Below are 22,636 nucleotides of genomic sequence, written 5' to 3'. Positions count from 1 at the left end.
TCTTTCTCTCTTTCCTTCACTCAAGTATTCTCCCCATTCTTAATTTTTAAAAATGCAGAGCAGGAAAAGAGGCTCATTCAGTGAATATATGATGTGGAGGCAGATACCATGAAACCACCACTGAATCTCGCTGTGAATGTTTTTAATTTCCTGTTTAAGCCCTATATAAAATAACCTACCTGAACTGCTGAGAGAAGAGGAAATTTACATGATTAAAATAAGACCCATGAATAATACCTTGAAAGGAGGGAATAGGAATGATGGAGATAATAATTGGTATCAAGCCATGTAATTTGCGGTGCCACACAGCACCATAGATTTCTTTCTCTAAATTATTCAGTGAATCCTTTGGTGCTGTTAATGGACTTGTGCTGTTTTCCACCAGCTTAGGATCTGGTCTATTACCTTCCTATGGAAAATTTGCTTTACATTTGTCTTAAGCATTAAGACAGATTTTTGTCATGCTGCTGAGTTTTACTTTGATAGCTCATTCTGGCTCCATTTAACTCAGCTGAAAAACTTATGTGTGAGACAGGACTTCACTTTTTATCTCAGAGGTAGCTAGGTTTCAATGGGTATTAAATTSCAGGAAAAGGGGCAGAACCTGGGTCTTCCCTAAGTAGACATTTCACCCAAGAAACTTGCAGTTTAGACCAAAATGACAGCAAATGACTGAAACTGATGGGCAGTAATTTTGGTCTGTCTGTAGGTTGCGTATAAAGGGCAGGAGACTGTTGAATAGCTGTGCCATAAATATTTATAATACTCTAYCTCCTTGTTCGGGGGAATAAGAAACCACACAGCTTGCAATTACAATCCTACAAAATGAGTAAGTGAAACAAAGTTCAAGGTAACTTTTTATTTCCTAGCCATATTTTTTCAAATAAATGCCCTGTACTACTAGAAGTTTCATGTTTTACTGTCCTAGATTGCCTTTAACTAAAAGCAATTATACTACACACTCCTACTTTAAAGCCATTAAATAGTGCCTTGCCAAACATCCTCATTGCGGTGCATTAGAGCACACTTATGGTTAAGTCATGAGCAACACAAGATACCCTGAGTTTCCATTGCAGAGAGAGAGTCAAATGGCAGCGGCACCCACTGGCTTTTATTTCCTTTATGCCAGTGTGAGAAAATGATAGGCCCCTATAAAAGTTTCATGTGGCCCCAGTCAGTATTATTTACGCTGACCTGTTTTTTTGTCAGCAGTGAGTTGTCGAGTTTTTTCTGCACTGAGTGACTCAAGCTATTTTGAATCCTCAAAATTTTGAAGCAATGGATCAGGGATCAGCTCCACAGGGAGCAGGACGCATTGAGTTCTTCCATGAGAGCAGTGTCTGCTCATATATTTATGTGTTTCACGAGAACATGTCATATCTCAGGATCTTTGCAGCCTGTTCAATTTGCAGAAGATTAATTACATTATGCTGGCAACACCTTCGAAATATTGGTGGAGCTTATTGTTTCTCATATAACCAACAGTTACTATAGCATCTTCTGATCAGATTGAAGGATAGAAATATATTAAAAAATCCAAGTAGATTAATTTCCTGTATGAACTTAAATTGGTYTCACACATACATGCATGCTAAAGTGATTGGAGCCATCAAGAAAAATAATTTGTAATCCTATTCATGGAAGGTAAAAGATCAGATGTTTATAGAGAGTTCTCAGGAACAAACTCACAAAAATAGTGTAATAACTCAAAGAGGAGCTTTAAACATGTTCAAAATTGCACTCCAATATCCTCATTGTTCTAAGTTATCCAGTTTGAAGCTCAATAAAATTTATAAACTGTCAGTCTGGATAGAATGACTGTTTTAATATGCAACATTATTAAAATCCATCACGTTCATTTCTGGAGACCTGTGTGTCTGAGAGTTCTACCTATGTGCCTACATGTAAGACAGGAAACTCTATGGTGCCATGAGAAAAGCTAACGAGACAATAAAAAAGGGCTAGCCCTCACCAGGCTTTGCCTGATTGCTGGGTGAGGTCTGGGAATATACACTTGGCGAGTCCACAGAAACTTCCTGCTAGCAGCACTCCTGCTCTTCGCTTGAAAATGGCATTGTTCATGTGCCAAAACTTGGACTTGGCTAGCAAGAACTTGGCAAGGGGAGCCCCAGAAAGAGTAGGAAAGGAAAGCACCAGGATTTTCCTTCTCTGTCTTTCATAACACTGCAAATCCCTRACTCCTGGGGAGTCTCCCACAGACTCACTTCCCCTGACTGCTTCTCCTTCCCACTCAAGCAGCATAATAGCTGTCACCCAGTGCAGGACAGAGCTTTCCTCACCGTTTGCTCAGCTCCTATGCCATCTCATTTCTGCCCACCCATGAAATCCTATTGCTTAAAAAAGTGCATTTGTCTTTTTCAACAGGGTTTGATGCACAGGCATGGCATCTTCTTTAATACACCTTCCACCTGCCAAATGGTATTTTCTATAGTTTTATTATGAAAACCAGACTACTCAAGCAAATACAGTATTTAGTGCACACCCTGACCAGATGATGCAAATACCTGTATACATACATTCAGCCAACATGCCCATTTGYTTGCATTTCCTCAGACGGCACTCCTGGCATTTTCTCCTCATGTACATGTCCATCTCACAGTTGCCTCCATTTTTACACTTGTACACTGCGTTTTTTGTGATGCTTCTTCTGAAGAACCCTGCACAAAACAACAGTGATGTAGATGAAAGAGAGCACTCAGAAGCAAAGTTGTCAAGTTGAAGAGCACCTCCATCTGCTCTGRACTTTCTGAATGACACGTGTTCTGCCAGATCATCAGTTTCTTCTGTGCCTGGATGACTACATTCTTGACACTTGTACTGACAACTTTTTCCAAGTMATATAATTTAATAAATGAACCCAAACACTAGGCATTAGTCCAAGGTAAAGTCCTGGAATTGTGAATGTTGGGAAAATTCAGCCCAAAATCTGAAATCTGCCAGTAGCAGGCTAAGCACCATCACTAGAGCCGTAGGGTGATACCATACAAATAGCCACTGAAAACAATATGAGTCTGTTAAGTCTCTTGAGGTACAGAATGTACAGAAAGAGAGCTGAGTAACTCATCATCCTTCCCCAGCTCCTGGGAGCAGCAGAAGCTCCACATACTRGTCTGCTCACCACCTCCAAATTTAATAAGGAAGCTGCGTTGTATCTGCCTATTGTGCACGTGGCCTCCACACCTGTTTACAAGATATTCCAGCCTTATTCACTAAGTTTAGTCCACTTGATGAGTTGTCACCTAATTTCACCTGCACAGGCAGTTCTACTGGAATCATCACTGGATTCACTCAGAAACTGCAYAGCTATCACTGCAAACTGCAACTGATACAAGAAATTGAGAGGACCTTCAGTCTGTCCAAATCTCCTGTTTGGCTGCTCCCTAGCACATCTGTGATAGTGGCACTGTGGGAAAAACATGGGGTGCGCAAGATACTAAATGTGATTAAATAAGAGTCATCACAAAGCAACAGAACCTTTGCTGTCAAAGTTTCCTGAATTTTTAGTATTGCTCACTCTGCCATTTCAATCTTCTTACATTGCCCTTCATAGGACAGAGACTATTCAGCATCTGCTACAGTGGGAATCAGTCTTCCTCCCCATGTGAGGGCAAGTTTCTGAAATAAACTCCTGGGAAAGCTTATTCTGAAATAAACTCCTGCTGTCACCTCACTGATTTATACTGCACTTCAAACTAGGGCTCCATGTGCATTTATATTAACCAAACCTATTAAAAAAGCTTTTGCTTTCTTATCACCACTGCCTGGCACAATAAAGCTATTGTTTTCCAACATGGCACTCTGATGCTTTGAAAGAGGGACCAGATAAGATCCAGGCTCCCATACTCAAATATTGGAGCAAATTCAGTTGAGAATCTGAAGTATTTTCTGTGTGTTTGCAGAATTGTACATTGTCAGACGATWATTTCCCAAATTTGACCCATGGTTTTATAGTTGCCTAATCTCTTCCAAGCACCCGTGTGTAGCAACCAGTAAAAYAATTCCACTACCTGGTCACAAAAAAATCTGGCATTTCTCTGAATCTTCAGTAATTCCTGCTTGAAATCTTTTCCATGCTGTCTGTTTTTTTGGCTGCTTTTCAAACAAATGCAGYTGACTGGCATCAGTCTCTTTTGAAATGCAGATTATTTAGAACCTCCAGAAGCCCCAGGCGTTGTTTTTATTCATCACTCTCATGCTATTAATACATTACCATTTACTGCTCAGGGAAATGAAAAAAGGCCTGGATTTAAGCTGTAAGTTCTCACTGTCCGTTAAAGGCAATTGCATCTGCTTTATATAATTTATAATTTTATTCGTTTATTTTATGTTCTATTATATGACATGTTAATTACTAGTCAAAGCTGAAAAGCTCTGCACTAATATTTATTCTAAGACCCATTGAYGACTTTATCAGTCCACCTATCCCCAAGGTGTGCATTTACTTCTTCATGGAGAAAGAAAGAAAAAGAACTTTAGTAAATTATCTTGTTAAGACACACAAGAATGTAAAAGATAATGCAAAAACATGGACAAAAGCCAGGAACCAACAAGATTCAAGTAGTCAAATACTTTCTCTGGAAAACAAAGATTTTGAAAAACTGAAATTATGTGAAATGAAAAGTGCAGKTTTTTTGGGKTTTTTTTGCGGGGGGCGAAAGTAGTTTTAATCCTACTCTTTCTTCGCGGTTCTTTTTTTTCTTGTGAAGTTACTCKTGAATCACTGTCTTCTTGAACAGACTTCTTCATAATTAATTTTGAAATTAGCTTTTKATATTAATGAAACACCTATATATATTATTTGCTTCTAATTCAAAATGAACTGAAACTGCCAGAAATACTTAYATGTGAGTTTCTATAACAGGAGGAGTTTTAAATTTAAAGATAAGTCGGGAATGGCATGTTAACAAAGGGTTAGTAACCCCAAAAGCTGAAGGTTTTTCTGGCACAGTCTAACTTTCATCTGATCTTGCCAAATCACAAAAACCACATATTGGCTGGGAATGTTGAATTTGCTTTGTTCTCAGATAGTCATGAATACGATTAATTATGGTTGAGCTGCTCCAATGTTACTGATGCTGATTTTTTCTTACAGAAATTATGAAAATTGAAGGAGAACAGTTGTAAAAAGTGTAGATGAAAGCTTTGGAAATATCTGTTTGGCATCCTGATGGGTTTTAAATGTAAACATCTTCGAAGTTCACAATGGCTAACAAAGCACCTGCTCCTCTCTGTCAGACTACAAAGGCATCCTCCAGCATTCCTTTGCCCCATGCCCCTGTGGTGGGTGTTAGTGTGAGGAGAGGATTAAAGCARGACCCTTCTTTGCAACAAGAATTCTGGTGCAGTGTGAGACACTTCGAGAAGTACAGGGGCGGTTTGAGTACTGTAAAAGCTCCTACTGCAAGTCTGCATGGAGGGAATGTGTATGACCCTCATMGAGTCATAGAATGSTTTGGCTTGAAAGACACCTCAAAGATGGGGTTTTTTTYGTTTCAGCAGAACTTATTCTGTGGCTTTATTAAATGAGCACAACAGTATGTCACACTGGTTCTGTAGCATCTGGCAGTGGCTCTTAAAACCCAGCACCACTACAAAGGCTGAGGCTGTACCAGAATGACTTTGATGTCTGCCTGCAAAGATTGTTTTAGAAATGGTCTCTGCAGTAGCTAGTTTAAACACAGTGCATTGCTCCTTGTGGTGTAAATGTTATGTAAAATATTAATAAAACAGTTCATACATATTTGTTAAGGGAGGGTAATGTATTTATATATACATCAGTGTATACTCCTGCCAATATCTTCAGATGAATATTCTCATGAGGGACAGTAGATAGGATCTTAATATTGTTCCATCTTCCCAAGAAAGAAAACARAAAAGAATGGAAGGTGCTCCTGARTACATTATCCAAGAAAGGAATTTTTTCAAAAAATCAACATATTCATCATGGAGGATTGAAAGCTTCTTTCTTTGAATAAGAACGTGCACTGCATCAATGGAGCTGGGGTGCTGCAAGCTGAACTCGAGTCCTAAAGAAAGGGATCTGCATATTATTTTGGACACAAACTGAGCATTAATTAACAGTCTTGCTGCCAAAAAGAAGGGATAATCTCATACTGGGGTGCAAGACACAGACACATGAGGTAGTTTTTCTTCTGCACTGATAAGAGCACAACTTAAGTATGAGCCTAATTTTGGTCTCCATGCTTTGAAGTAATCTATACCCATGTGAAAAATTACCAGATAACAAGAATGATCAGAGAACTAAAAAACATAATGTCTGCTTTACCTTGTTAGAATTACTGTCCTCAGCACATCTCTTTACTGAATCAGCTGGTACTTTAGTCACCTCTAAAGTTTATTGTGGAAACAGAATCCACATCTTTAAATAATTCAACTTTTACTATGTTTGATCAAGAGTACTATTCTTTGTAATTGATGTTGCAGTCATGAAACAGAACAAAAACATAAAACAGATTATCCCAATAAAGCAGTAAAATTATGGTTACATAGAGTGATTCAAATGCATCAGTAGGAAAGTGGATGCACATTTCCTTTCATCATGGGTTTTAGTCTGAATATTTACCTGATAGCTTTAACCTCTCCTCTAGAAACATTCTATTCAAATTTCAAAGCTTGTAATTTTAAGTCTTTGGAATTTCCTAAGACATTTAATACTAAAGCTACTAAAGAGTAAGAACATCTTACTGACAGAATAAATGCATCTTTATTTGGAAGATTTACTTCAAAACTGATTTCAATCTGGTTTATAATGACAGCATTCATATGAATTAATTAACAGCTTTTGACTTGGAGACTGTTCCTCAGCCAGCAGAAAGAAATTAATCTCTTATTTATTGGAATTATTGAGATAAACTGTGRGAGCCTTGTCTCTATTCATGTTTTGAGAGCTTGACCTGTGTGGTCTGTTGCTTCCTCACAGATGATTTTGAGATAGATAAATCAAAAGCCCCAAATTAGRTCAAGGTCCACTCTCTATGACAGGGAATTTCACATTAAGAGATTTTAGTAATTCAGTAGCGACCATATTTCAGTCTTTACCCATAAAACAGAAATGTTAATGAAATATTTATTCACAGAACTGAATGAAAAACTGGGGCACTATTTTTCTGGCTGTAATGTACCTCAGCCCTGTCACAGATCTATTATACCTCTTTAGGTATAATGTTGATGTAATTTCTCTACTAAAATATCTGGTAATCATGTTTACCATAATGGCAATGATTTTTTATACCACATTTATCCTGATAATAACATCTGAATTATKTTCTTCTAAGAAGAAAGATATTTGTCCTACAGATAAAAACCTTCTTCCTGAAGAAGCTCCCTCCCTAGGGATAGGAGCTATCCTTACAAGAGAGTATAGTGCTAAGAATTCTTTCTTTTCACAAACCTGAAGAYAGCCATCACATTCTTTGGGAGCTAGGGGGAAGAGATTCCCTGGGAGCAGCCTGCAGGTGGGGGCTGACAGTTTTCACTTCCCTTCAATGCACTCTGCAGGAGGCTCTTGGGCTGGTTTTACAGCTATTTTCTAGGGCAGCCCACCACTCAGCTCGCAGAGGCTTCCATGAGTGTGATCCTCCCACAGGCAGAGAATGGCATGAACAGCTCCCACAGTCTCCACAGAAAAGCTGACTTTAGTTTACACAAAACTAATGGCCCTCAAGAGCCCTAGGTTGGCTACTACACTGTGTAACCACAGGACAATGGTAGAAGACACTGCCAGTCTGTCTTGGGGAAAATATGGGCACACAGGATCTATGTAAATCTCTAAGATGTTCAGTGATTTGGATAAAAAAAAAAAAAAAAAAAAAAAAAAAAAAAAACCAAAAAAAAAAAAAAAAAAAAAAAAAAAAAAAAAAAGCTTCTGTTCCTATCATCTGAATTGCATTCTGCAATTGATTTCATCTTACCTTTGCATCCTTCACAAGTGAGGGCATTGTAGTGGTACCCAGAGGCTTTGTCACCACAGACCACACAGAGCTCTTCTCCTTTCACTCTTCCTGTGGAGTGACCCAGTCTAGGCTTTTTGGCTGCAGGAATATCCATTATCTCTGTCTCTCTTGTGAAAAAGGTCTCTGAGGGTAACCTCCTGAGTTCATACATCCCAGGGGAATACCATTCCTCGTGCTGCRGAGGGTAGAAGCCTAGGTTGGGGTAATAAGGTGGCGATGAGATCTGAGGCTGGACTTGGGGAAATGGCACATTGTTGTACTGTGCATAAGGTGACACATCTGCCTCTTGCACTGGAGAACTCATTGGTTCTGAAAGGACACCTGGAAAATAATAATGCAAAACCAATTTCTATTACTACCATGAAATTGCAATCATCAGAGAAGTTTCCACTTCCAGACATCTATCTCAAAAACCAGGCAGAAAGACTGCATTATCTAAACTCAGATTTGCTACACAAATGCACTGCAAAAAGTTTTTAAAATAATTTATTCATTCTCAGACACTCCTTTATAATTGATGGAAATGTCCAGCACTGGCAGTTRCATCAAAAAAATCTTGAAAAATATTGTGCAGGTAATCATGTAATTGTTCAGTTTACAAGAAAGAGCAATCCACACCCCAGGGAAGCTAGCAACCCAAATTAGGCTTTAAAGCAGAATAGAAGAAATCCAAACAAATGGCAAAACCCCATGTCATTTGTGAAAGCTAAATCAAGACTCAAACATCATGTTAATTTGTTTTTAATTCTGAATGAATACATCATGACAGCAAAAAAMTGCACTAGGGAAAAATGACAAGGATGAGGCTTAATTAGAAGACTAAAAACATGAAATAAATCAAGAAGAGCCTAAAACAGGAAGGTAAAGTTACCATGGAAGAACAAGGAAGATACTCCTAATACAAGGGGTGAAATGCAGCCCCTTCACCGCCCAGCCTCCAGTGGCCAGTCAGCCTCTACAGGCTGCTCCCCAGCCTCTACAAGCCTGTTCCTTTCGGTGCAGCTGTGGGGTTCTCATGGGAAGCACCTCTGTAAACCAGCATTAATCACCTCAGAGCCAGCAACAGACCTGGCAGAGGTACAAGGAGTGGCAACCTTTCCTGTCAGGATCAGCACGGTATCTGGCAGTTGCCTTGACCTTGCTCATTAAATGGTGTATTAAAAACTGCGAACAACTGAACTCTCATCTCTTTTCTGTATTCCAGGCACAACAAYATCTAGCAGTTCCTGGATGGTGTAGCTAAAATCAAGCCCATTTCAAACAACTGAAAAGCTGAAATTAAAAGTTCTTTGCAAACTTTTTCTTATTTTCTGTTGGAGAGAGCCACCTCTTGCTGTTTCGTGAAAACACTGACTCAATTCCTTTAATAGTTCCAAGAAGAGAGTCTGAGAAAAATAGTGCATATTTCCAGGAAGATGACCCATCCACTTTTATTTAAGTCAACAGCAGTATTTACAAGGAAATCATAGATTTATGTTCATTGGTGACCATCACTTAACAATGCTTCAGAAGAACTCCAAAAACCATTTTTTGCTGACATAAAATTGGTCAYAGACACATGTCCTTCTTTTGAGAGGAATCAGAAACAATGAAGAAATGCTAACAGTGAGAAAAGGAAACATCTCTAATGACAAAAATAATTAAAATCTGTAGTGGGGGATCCTTCCCTCTCTGTCCCACTTCGGTGAGTGCCAGAAAGTAACSCTTTAATTTCACCTACTTTTTCCTTTCAAGGTCTCATTCTCTTGCTCTGCAGCTTTCTGCCCTTCCCACTTTACCATGCTGCAGAAGCCATTCAAGTGTTTTGAATTTGTATGGTCACTCTATTATTTGCCACAGCACGCCTTTGCCAACARCAGCTGTTGAGGTCCCGGTTCCAGAATAACCAGCAAGATGTGTGTCTGGGAAAACGTGGCACAAAACTGAATGAGAATAATGGTGCTRTTTATTACTAGCAATGAATTTCATTATGGTTGCATTTTGGTGCTCCAGAAGTGATCAGGGCACCAAGTGCTGCATTGGCAGACGCAGAAGGCACTCCCCACACCCAAGGTTGTGCTGTTTAAACAACAGTATAGATATACAGAGGGCATCTGGGGACTCCATGAAAGCCTGGAAGAGAGGTTACAGCTTCGTGCATCGATGCAAACTGTCACTGGTACCTGCCAGCCACAGTGGTGACAAAACAAGTAAATGATTTGACATCCAGTATAGGTTTAATGAGTCGTAGGTCCTTAGCTATATTTACCATTTGTTGAGACTGCTGCTCATTAAGACTGGTCAAGGTATGTCAGGTACAAAAGCTGGTGTTAATTGTGGGATATGCAATCATTTAGTCTCTCTTTGGAAAGGAATCTGCTCACCATGGAAACCTAAGTTTTCATTTKCTGGTTAGTAACCAGTTAATTGATTTTGTAAAAGGAAAGTGGGACAATACCAAAAGGAAAAGGAAGAAACAGTTGATTGTTAGCTTTCTGCCATCCACAGGAAACTCCACAAACCCTGTATACCAGCCTCTTGAACTGCTTGGGACTCTGAARGTGCAAGAGTGGAAGGCAATGTTCCTTCCATATGAAAAAAATCTCAGGGCTGGTTAAAAATCTCAGAGCTGCAGCRCATCCTGAAACAATACTGGATGTTTGTTTAAACCACTGTAGAGCTATTTGGGTTAAAACCACAATCATTAATTCTACTTTGCTTCCAAAGGAAACAAAAAAATATGAGTCTTAATGCATGAAGATAAATATGGGGGGAAAGCCAAACAGTCTGTATCACCTCCTTTTTTCTTCTGTATCCAACACAGAGTTAGACAATTTAGCTGAACTGAATCCATGCTTAGATCAATGGAAGGGAAAAGGAAGAGCAGATGAGGTTGAGAGAGAGTGAGAAAACATGGTTTTGTTTTACATAAAAGAGACTTACAGCTAAAACTCTAGGAAATGCTTAAAGACCAGTCTGATTTTTAGAGATCATTACRTTGCAACTATGCACGTTTTCCCACTTTTGTTTGAAATTTTGAGGGGTTTTGTTTTACTTTGGCTTGCTTTTTTTTTTTACATAGACCTGAACATGATGTACCTGTGTACCTGTACATGAGAGTCTAGACAAAATAATTTCTTATCACAAAAGAAAAGTAATCTTATCTTCCCAAGCGGAATGTGCATAAGCTTTTCACCAGACATRTATATTAGCAGAAGTCTGGGATGGACTGGTCTCATGAAACCAAAGCATGAGCAACCCAGTGAAATCATGGAAGTTGCAGTAGTATAAGCAACTCAAATCAGTAGTATAAGCATATATACTATGAAATTAGGAATGAGCTCACTGGACTACACCAGTATTTTATTTGTSAGGTCCTAAATGTTTTGAAATTTTTATCTGTTTTTTTTCTTTTGGAAGCATACCTTTATTTTTAAGGAAAAACTATTTAAGCACACACAAATGTTATGTTACTTACAGTTGCAGATTTTTTTGATTTGCAAATCTTGYGTTTTGCAAATAAGTGTGTTTCAAAGAAAACCTTTTACAAAAATATGCAAAGCTTCCTAAAAGCAAAGTGAAACCTTCACATGCATGTGATYTTTGTTTTACAATTACTTTTTCTAATTGCAACTGAAATTTATTAGAGAGTTTTACTTTTGTTACTTTAAATTTTACACGGAATATTTTACATCAAACTTGAAAAAAATATTTGACTTGTAGAAACAATAGATAATTTTTCCTTGCAGGAATAAAGAAACTGATTTCAGTTTGCAGAATTATGCTGAGTTTTTCTATCACTAAAGGTGATTTTACACAGAACATTATAGAAATTATGAGATCACATTTTAATGTAAAAGTTATTGTTCCAGTAATATAAAACTAAACAAAGAGAAATAAATTCTAAGTGGATCTAAAATACGAACCCCTGTCTCTCCTTTGTTATTCATGAAAGAACATAAAAAGTAATGATATYCAGAGATAGGTAATTCGGAAACCAGGGCATAGCCATTCACAATCTTGATTTAGTTCCAAATTAATTATTTGCATATCTTTTAAAGATCACTTGGTTTAAAAAACCCGCTAGCATCCTACAATTCCAAGGAAGAGTGTAAGAACAGATAACAAAAAAATCCAAGCAAGAGTACGGCAACATCCTACCTCAGGCTGTGTTCAGTCTGACCATTTCTTGACGAAAAATACTCTCCTTAAGGTGTCCAGTCCTCCTTTCCCTCTCTTTATTCTTTTTYACCTCCTAAAGTCTATATATACATAAAACTTTATTCTTAATTCTTAATTCTGCTTTGTCTCTATCCTGTTGACTTCTTTACTGTGGGAACTTTCTTTAAGATTAGAAAGGAGTGACACAGAGCAGAGGTTATATAGTTTACTAATTAACTTCATTACGAGAAACTTGTTTGTAAATGCCGGAAACAATGTCYGCTCCCTGTGTGGATTTACCTGGATAAAATTTGAAGTGATGCCTCCAAATAGCCTAGCCATTCTATTTTGGTACCAATTGTGATTTAGTTACAACAAAATTTTTTATCAATAAATATTTGGTAAGGTCAGATGATTCTGTGCAATTAAATAACCACTTCAGTATCACAGRAAGTATGCTTTTTAAGCACAGAAATGTTACATTCTCAAAAAAAGGCCAAAGTGCTCAGACCAGACTGGACTGACAAGATAGAATGGTTTGGATTGGAAAAGACCTTAAAGATCATCTAGTTCCAAACCCCCTGAAACAGGCAGGGAYGCCTTCCGCTTGAACAGGTTGCTCAAAGTCCCATCCAATCTGTCCTTCTCATTAAWTTTTTTACTCACATTGCCACTCTGTTTGATTTGACTCTCTTCATAATTATAATGCATCCCAGAACAGATTTTCTGTTTTAATTTGTGTTGGTTTGTTTTGTTTGATTTGGGGGCCAGTTATGAGCCTAATTATCTTCTCTGCAGGGAAGAAGCCAGATGTTGCATCAACTGCCAGGTGGTGCTACAGACAAGTAGTTATTTAACATCTCRTATGATCTTGAAGCTGTTTAATCAGTTTGGACATTTGACCCTATTACCTTTTTTATTACTGTTTTATTATTATTATAAAATATATTTTAAAAAAAACATAGCCAGAAAAAATGCAGCTTTGCCTAAAAGGACTCGCTTTTTAAAGTCTTCTTAGGCACTGTTCTATGCCTATAACAATTTTCAATGGCATTTTGTTGCCCTTTAAGAAGTTTAGACATATTTCTTTCTTTATTCCCTTTGTTACATGTCATTTTTTTCTTATTYTTCCTCATCCTTTTCAACACAGCTTTTAAGGGTGTTCATTCCCCACCAAAACTTATTTCCCAGCTGGGGACATTTATAATGAGGGTAACATTTATTGTCTTGTTATATTTTCATTTCACATTAGAAGAAAACATTTTCAAGCAATCAAAAATATTTAAAATATGCCTTCATTCAAAATAAGCATGTAATAGTACAGAATTATCTTTTCAGGTTCTTAGAAACAGTTCCATTTCTGATATTTGAGGTTTCACACTTAGTATCTTGCATACCACTAACTTCTGTATAAGGTGCCTTTCACAGAAAATAGGATGGAGCTAGTACTTTAGAGGCCTGCTGCTTACTTATCATAGAAATTAGTTTGAGGGGGAGGTTGTATATATTTCAGGTGCCWTACAAATGTATAACCTTACCCCCACACATATAAGATTCAAAGGAGAGTTTTTTTTGTGTCTGAAAATTGGTTCAGTCCCTTGTGATAACAGATGGGTGATGTCCATGGGAAGAAATAAGCTGATAGAGATKTAGGTATTTAACACATGTATTGTCTCTAATATGAAAAACTTTCAAAGGCAATTGAAAGATGTTATCAAATACTTTTTTGCGATGGTCTTGCTGAATTGCCAAGCCTTAGAGCAAGGCCAAGAATTCTCTGCTAATGCACTTCAGCATGTTCTAGGTGACAGCTTGTGTCCAACCAGTTTGGAGTGAGGTGGAGGAGCTCAGATCTGTCCATGTCACTCATGGTAGAAGTGTCCACARAATAAGTTAATGACTCTAAAGTGAACTTTCAAATTCTTTAAAGGACATCATAATTCAAGTTCTAAATTACAGAGGTTAAAAAATGAAGGTTGATAGGTGTCCTGCTTTCTCTCAGATCAGGATATGAAACTGGGCTGGTCTTCACACAGCTGACCCTGTTCAGTACAATGAGACTTGTAAAATAAAAACAGGKTTTGACTGACTCTCCTCAGCAGGACAGGTCCTATGGAGACCTACACACCTCTGGCATTTCTTGTCATCMAGAGTCCATTTCCCTCAGTGGGAAAACCAGAGCCCCAAGAAAGCTAAAGTTGATCTTGCATGTATCAAGATCATTTGTATCAATTGTATCATTTTATATATTTGGTTTTGGCTGCTTCTTCAAAGATATCTTTTCTGTAAAGAGATCTGGGATGCTCCTAAATCACCTGAGTAGGAAGTTAGAAAAGGAAAAGCAGTTTTGCAGGAAGACAAGGTAGAACTTCACTTTAAMTAAATTAAAGATCATTCCTCATTTGCATTTTAAGGCAATTTTTCAATAGAGGCAAGTTATGAGTCCCTTTTCCCRTGGACTCATAATTGCAGAAGTTAAMAACTATAGATAGAACACATKRKCTCCAAAGACAYACAGAGATGCTTTACCTTAGATATATAATGTTAAAATAGCAGCATACAATTTTCAACTCCTGAAAGGTAGAAAACCTTTCTTCTAAAGCCCACTGCAACTAGAAGTCTTGAGGCCAAGTATGTAGMAGTGCCCTGGAATTACCATGGTGATGAGGTTCAAAGCACAAGCAACTCGGAACTGGCAACATTTTTTAAAGACTTGAACCTGAAGCTAATGTTGTGAGATGCAATTAGATTTGTTTTTGAACATCTAAGAACGCTTTCCCTGTAGACTGTATAAAGCATAATGAAAAGAAAATGTATTTCCAAGGGTTTTTTTACAGAATGCAAGTGCACATCTTTGAATAAAGGAGACTGGCTTGTATAAAGGCTAATATTTGTAACACAGCAATTTTTAACTTGTGAGCTTCAATGTATGAGAAGACCTAAAAGAAACATGCATTATAAGAACCATCTAAAAGAAAAGCTTTCTTCCTGTTTTCTGGAGTACAAAAGTCACTTTCTGCCAAAACTGAATGTCAAAAAAATGCAAKTAATTTACAAAGATAAAATATTGWGAGGCAAAACCATYTCCTAYGAGTGTTTSRAAGACATGGAGTCATATTTTCAMAATGAATAACTTTCGCYGTGGACTCARTTGCATATTATTTCTGACAAGCTTTTTTCAAGCTATAAAARCAAAAAACACACCACATTAGAGTGACACCCACAAAACAAAAGTCAGCTTAAGTGAAACACAGCAGGAGGRATAAGTTTCCTTCCTAATGGGACCAACCCCTGATTCAACTCCTTAATACATTATTTCTTTCTGTTACRGAAATGTCAGTTTGAATTAAATCTCCATTTTGCTAAGCTCTGAACACCTATAAATGAGAGCCACAATTCCTCTTCTGAAAGCTTCAGCATTTATAAGATTTCCCTTTGGAGGGAAAATGTTTTACATTAATATTCTTCCTTGTATTTTCAAGCTTACTCTTTAAAAATAATGAAATAATTTATGAAAAAGTAGATACTGAGGGAAATTCCTTGCAAAAAATCTGAAGTAGCCCAGATATGCAGGAATTTTAAAAGATGACTGGGTATAAAATTTGGCAGCCTGGATTTGAGCATCATTCTCCTCTCTGTGTATCATAATACCGGAATTAAAAGGTAGCACAGAAGTARTTTAGCTGTTTGCATGTACTTTTTTAACAACTCCAAAATACTTTGCCCACCAAACCGCAACACAAAGAGGGATAAAACCCAGTAGCACAAAATAGTGGAATGGGTTCTGCTTATCATTAGTGATCATGCTTTAGTTTAGCTGTATAGAGCCAGCACACTGCAAGTGGTCTGAGTTGTAGAGATGTTCCTGAYTTGTAGGAGCTCTACAGCTGGAGGGGCTCTGTGTGTCAGTCCTTCCTTGAATGCCCCAGGCACTATTCTTGTTTCAGACAGATGAAACTGGAGTGTGTGCAGTTTTTCCAGCACTCAAAAAGGCAGAATTCTGGTCTTATTTGAACTGCAAACTTCTGAAGTGGATTTTGTGACAGTCTGTATTGTGTGTGAGACCCTCAATCACATTATCATGTTACTCAATCAAGAACCCACTCTGCTSTCAAATGAAAGCCTAAAAAAAATTTATTCCCTTTTTTTTTCTTAAGAGTGCATGAGCTTACCCATGCTTATAAAATATTGACCAAGAATTTTTCACTCATTAACAAACCTATGCCTAGCCTTGAAAAATTCAGTGGAACTGGAGCAAGAATAATCTTCAGCCTGTTTTATAAATCTTTTTATGCACTGAAGTTAATAAGTTTTTAATGCTTTTAATAAGAGAAAGATTTTAATTTAKGTGAAATTACTTTGCATAATACACTAATTTGCATAATATGGCAATGCAAATACATTGCACTATAATTTTGTTACAAATTAACTGCAAATATATCTACTCAACTTGATTTAAATGAYTTTCATGAAGATAGCATCCAGCCTATATAAAAAGGTCTGTCTTTGCCAATTGGCCTCCAGTATTAGAAGAGTGTTACAAAAACAACCTACAGGTTCTGCTATGAGCAATAATGAGAGCAATAGTGTGCAGGATTACGTTAACACCACAGATCTATTGTTTGTTGTTCCCTTCATTAAGTATTGAAGATTCAAGAAGTTTGGCACATTCCAGCCACATGTCCTTGATTTGAAACTTCAGTGCATTTTCTTCTAGGTTTCTGAGTAAAGGACAGCTTGCCATTTCAACCTGTTTTGGTGACTTACCAAACAAATGAGGACCTTCAGGGAGAGGAAATCCACCAGCAGCGGCTAGCTGATGATGTCCTATTAAATTCATTTCCGATCCCATTTATTCTTCAGTTCAGGAGGAATATGCTGATTAAAAAGGAGGTTKAAAAGAGACCCTGAAACACATTAAGCAAAAAGAATATTTGAAACAAGTTAACCAACTTTTGTGTACCTAGTGTAAGGCAGGATGCAGGAGGTTGTTTCAATATTTGCTCTAACAAAAGCTGCCTTGAAGTTACAATACCTAATTCAGCTTTTAAATAAAATGCTACGTCTAGCCTGTTTGTTTTCCCCTTGCTGTCGCATATTATAATTGCCATCTTTCTATTCATTTTAAATTAATGGCGGTTTATGCCCAAATTTATTCAAACATTCAGACTGAAGTGCTGTCCTGACCTCCTGAGGGCATGCTGCCCAGCCCSATTTCCATGCAATACCAATTGTTTGCATTATCTTTTCACCATCCTTTCATCATTGCATTGCTTTCACTTACAGAAAAAGTGTAAGTTTATGGTCAGATCAGAAGAACACAGGCAGGAAACCTGAGTTTAATTTCCAAGAACCGGCTCTTTATCTYGCCTTCAGTAATTACTGAACAAGATAAATGGTGGCAAACAGGGCAAGCCAAGCCTTGTTCTGATAACCAGGCTCAGCCATCCACTCTCTCTGTGTCTCAAGCAGCCACATGACTCTCCCCTGGGGAGGCTGAAGAGGTGTGAAAGGGGGTCCCTTGCCCAGCTCATGTGAGTGGAGTGGGGCAGCTCCAGACTGCATTGAGGCAGAACCATCAGCAAACAGAACATAGAGCTTACACAAGGAGATGTCTCAAGGGCTTACACAGACACCAAGATGATTCTGCACAAAGTTGACAGCAATCTGTTTTCCTTTGTTCTATAGTCTTAAATCTTCATTTGGTTTTATTACCGTGGGACTGTCCCTGGGACTGCATTTCCACTCACTGAAGGCATTTGAGAGTCACAGCCCAGTCTGCTTCCCAGTGAGTGCTCGGCATGTTTCTGGAGCAGAAATTAAGTCATCTGACAAAAACGTGAATGCTGCAGGAGGCCYCAGTGCTGAGCAGACTGGGAAGTAGCTTGTGAGAGTGGCAAGCACACTCTGTAATTATATTCAGATTTGCCCATAAGGATTCATTAAGTTCTTTCTTAACAGAGGCCCTTTAATTAKACAGATGCATTTTAAACGTCTGCCCACAAATAATTTAAACAGTTTACTTAGAAATGTCAAAAGCTRCTTGTATCACAGACCAGATGGGTTCTTGTGGCAAGTGACATGTAAACACAGAGTCTCAAATCAAGCACAGAAACACAGATTTGCAACAGCAGAGAAACTCCATGTGTCTTGGATGGGGTTTAGCAGCCAGCCCAGCAACCCCACTCCGTCCACATTTTCTTCCAACCATTTTACTGCCTTGCTGCCTCATTTGCCAGGGAAGTTATCTGCTGAAATCAAGAGCTGGGGCTACCCRCATGGTTCTAAGATCTTAAAACTTCTGGCAGACAATTTTCTCATTAAATACCCATGACAAACCCTAGGGATGGGATTCTTCTGACAGCCCATTCCAAGTGTCCTGTGATGGGAGAAGACAGCAGCACAATCAGGATCCTTACAATGGCCAGCAAGAGAAACATCAAATTGAGGTGTTTTCAGAGGGGCTACTGAATGTTTCTCTGGATTTTCTCGTTGAAGACCAGAGAAGAGAAGCCATCAGCACCTTCACCTCATGTCCAAGCCCTTTAACATCCTCCTTCCAGCCCATGAGAGTGCAGCCCTTAGAGTTCCTTGCAGGATCAATTCTCCTTGCAGTCAGACCTGAAGACTCTGTTCCACCACTAATACTACTTCTCATGTTTCCTCCTCAGMCCCTGTTTGAGGGTCTGCAACACCTAACAGCAGCATTGGGATTGTGAATTTCTGCATGTTCATGCAGAGCCTAGAATTTATTTTTTTTAGGAAATGTTGGAAATTATATCAAAATACTTTAAATACARTACCAAGAAGATATCTATACAAAGTATTTGCTCTCATTTGGTATTTTATATCTATACAAACTATTTTGCACTCAGATTTGGTCTGATTTTGAATGCATAACTTCTTAGCCTATAAGGTATATATCCTGCATCCTAATAATTCGTGCTGCAAATAAAGAAGAAAGCAGGCAAGCCACGCTTTCAAATGCTTGTAAAGTGTCTGTTTTTACAGCCCCTTTGATATGTCTATAAACTTCCTTCGCATTTCATTGAGGCTGTTCCATTTTTAACATATCATTGTAATGCCTCTTTAAGCTCAAGATGGACTCSTTAGAATCTATTATTCTTTACATACCCACACAATAAGACCCAACTCTCATGTTATTAATACTGTCTTGTTTATAGTAACAACCTTGAGCACATATTTGTAATAATCTGCACTACTCTAGGACATCACAGGTTTTGTAGCTCTAGGCCTCCTGCCACATATTTTTGGCCTGGATGGATTCGGTTAAAGACAAATGTTCATGATGATTTTACAGTTCTTACCATGTTAATACTTCATTTTCTTTAATATATCAAGCTGATATAGACCATTTACTAAATTTCATGGAAGAGATTACTCCCATCTTCTTGCTATTTCTACAAGGCCCCATAAAAAAAGACTGGAAATATGCTTTCCATTGCATGTAGCTTTACTGCTGTGAATTTCACTGAACACCAAATTCTTCATTAAACACTGATTGACATTTGGCTTTGATTTGCTTCTGAGTCCAGCCTGCTGTGAGCTATCTAACCTATATTAGATTTATCCATATAATTAATTTCACATGCATTTAAAATCAGCAGTTTCTGATTTCCAACTCTAAGACCTGCACTAGGTACATAGTATAGAGCATTTAATTAAGCAATGCTTACTCCACACATTGTTCAGTTCTGGGAAGTAATATAGGTCACTATATCGGATTGATACTCCATCCTGAGGTGTAACAATAAAAATAAAAAGTGTACAGTATGTAAAAGCTGAAATAAAGGCAATAGAAGAACAGGAAACTAATAATGCTTTCTAAAATAAGAGCTCCTCAAGAGAAGAAATATGGGATAAATTAGAAAGCTTATTTTTCCAAATAATTATTTTAGTTAATTTTTTAAATAAAAATGCTTACTCTACCACCTTTGGAGATGATTTTCATRGGCCAAAATTATACAGCAAAGAAAAGCAGAGATCAGTATGTATAAAATAAGTGCCCAACTGCTTGAGATTATTGTCTTCAATTGCATATTAAGAGCTCTGAATTTCATAAAATTTATTACCTGTAACCTTTAAAATCTTACAGAAGAGTTAATCAATGTGTGTTTACATGTTCTTTGTTTAACTAAGAAAATTGACATGTATATTATTATACATGGGGCTTCTTTTTCTACTGTATGGGTGCATATACATGTTTATTCAGATTTGTTAAGGGATATRGGTTCACTAAGGCATACAAATACATATGCATTCACACATGCACTGTGCTCTAGGTTTCAAATTYGTTGTGGACTTTTATCCATGTGCTATCTATGACCTTGCTGTGGTCAACAGCAAAGTTTTTTCTGGCTTCTGTGTAAGCAAAGCCAAGTCTCTCAGTGAAATAATTAAAGCTAAATCAACCGAGCTAACTGAAAACAAATGCATTATGGCCCCACTCTTTCAAGTAATGTAAAAATATGTTTGATCATCAGAAAAGCTCCATGACAGTCTAATTGTGGTTTACCTGCAGAAGAATGATTGAATCTATTTCAATTACTCAGCAAAGGAAGATATATCAAAGCACTTGCAAAATTTTTCACAAATATTAGWGAAATACATTTCCTTCCATCTGTCCCATAATATTTCCCTATTCATCACACATCTGACTGCCTATTGCTCAAAGAGAAACTTCAATAACATCMTTAATCTATGGCCCAATCCAAACACTGTTAACATCAATGGGAAGATAGWTTCCCATCTCGTTCACAGGCTTTTGATGTGGCCTCATAGCCTTTTTGCAGAATTAATGCAGTGCCTCAGTTATTTGCGAAGCTATTTTATTTGCTTACCAGTTTGTTTTAAAGTGTATCAAAGAGACCTGAAAGCATTAGGAAGATTTATGCTCTGTTTCCAGCCTGTTGCTCTCAGGTCATTTTAGCAAGCACAGCACTACAGGCAACTACACAGCACCTGGTCCAAAAGGCAAGCAACCACACAAGCAGATTTGAGAACCAGARGCAGGACTAGTGTTACTGTGTTTATTTGAATTTTCCGTTAGATTTCATAAGAGGGAGTTTAAAATTGGATCRGGGAAGAGACACAGGACACAGAAAAGAAAAAAATATAGAATATTCTTACTGCTTAATTTCTGAAGCAAAAACAGGTATTTGAGTCATAAGTAGAACTGAAAATCTATGGGAGGTGTCAATGGCATTTCTGTAAGYAGGTATGTAACTTCAAAGAGTGGGGCCAGCTTCTGACTGTCCCTATGTGTGTTGCTTGCTCCAGCAACTTTTTCATATCTCACCTGATTAAACTGCAAGTCCTCCATTTCTAACCTGGTTTTGACTGCCATTTAGACTAGTGGAATTTCAATTTAATTCCCAATCTCTAGGTTCTCTGGAACAGAAGCAATAGCAATTAAAAAAAACGCAAAATGTGTTCCACCACAATTATAATTTTCTGAAGATAAATGAGTAGCAGGAACACTCAGAACAAATTACATTTTCTTAAAAATTAGGAATGGATTCAAATAGTAATAACTTGAAATTTTAAGCCCCCTTTTACTTTTCCTAGTTATGTGAAATATGTGCTAAAGTCTTCAAGTTTAGAAGATGCACTTAGAATCTGTACGCAGAACTGTCAAAGAAAAAACTGTATGAAACAAATATAATTTTCCCTTTCTAGATTGTTCTCTGTTCTCCCATTAATCACATTGAAAACATTTGCTGTTTCTAAAAGGATAAAAAAAACAAGAAACAAGTATCATTTTAAAGCTAATGCACACAATTAACTAGATAGTGCTGTTGCAAGCAAGTCTCAATATCAAACTTAACGCCTTTTGTTCCAGTGACGCACAGAAGCCAGCTTTCTAAAGACAAATTTCAACATGACCTTATTTTTCACCTAACCATTTTTCCCAAGGGGATTTCCTACTGTTCAGACAGTTTTGTGGATGAAATTACTTTTTATATTATTCTTCATTTTAATTTTTTTCTTCTGATCAAAAATCTATTAACATCCACTAAATAATTCAGGTGATAAAGTTACTTTTATACAACACAACAGCAAGAGCTATCGGTTTAAAGAATTATTACTTACTGTTCTTTTCTGGAAGACTGAAGACGACAGGATGTAAGACAGTTCTGCACTCAGTTCAGTATCCTAATGATTCTCACATAGGAACATTTTTGTTTTGTTTTTCTTTCATGTTTAGCAGAAGCCTGTAGTGATAACACAATGAATCAAAGCTTGGGACTGTTGGCTTAGTGCCCTAATGGACAAGGATTACTCATTAACAATTCTTTGTGAAACTCTCCAAACATGGGCTGTATTAAAATGTGAATTCCAGCTTGACCATCAGCACAGAGATGTGAGATGCTTGTTACTACTCTGATCGGGACCAGAGGGTGATAGAACCTTGTTGCTCATTATAACACTTCTCCTGCACATGTACAATTTTATTACATTCTCAGCCTCCTTGTTCATTC

The 22,636-nt window shown here is 37.6% G+C and overlaps 1 protein-coding gene across 3 annotated transcripts in view; it reads right to left on the bottom strand.

Moving 5' to 3' along the window:
• Positions 1–22,395, bottom strand: part of NR1H4 (nuclear receptor subfamily 1 group H member 4) — a 36,991-nt gene extending 14,596 nt beyond the window's left edge. The window contains exons 1-5 of one of the 3 annotated variants that reach the window (XM_057386097.1): positions 22,248–22,395; positions 21,454–21,545; positions 16,902–17,041; positions 7,953–8,315; positions 2,526–2,678 (exon numbers count right to left, since the gene is read on the bottom strand). In XM_057386097.1, the coding sequence (XP_057242080.1) occupies positions 2,526–2,678; positions 7,953–8,315; positions 16,902–16,986 (601 nt within the window). In that variant the 5' untranslated portion in view covers positions 16,987–17,041; positions 21,454–21,545; positions 22,248–22,395. The remainder of the gene's footprint in view (positions 1–2,525; positions 2,679–7,952; positions 8,316–16,901; positions 17,042–21,453; positions 21,546–22,247) is intronic. The other 2 variants (XM_057386090.1, XM_057386106.1) reach the window with 2 other exon arrangements.
• Between the last annotated feature and the right edge of the window lie 241 nt (positions 22,396–22,636).

This window comes from Malurus melanocephalus, unplaced genomic scaffold (assembly GCF_030028575.1).
Source record: "Malurus melanocephalus ecotype Western Australia unplaced genomic scaffold, MMel_1.1 scaffold_16, whole genome shotgun sequence".
Lineage (NCBI taxonomy): Eukaryota > Metazoa > Chordata > Aves > Passeriformes > Maluridae > Malurus > Malurus melanocephalus.
Note: the sequence above shows the minus strand (reverse complement) of the source record. Positions and strands in the feature narration are given on the sequence as shown.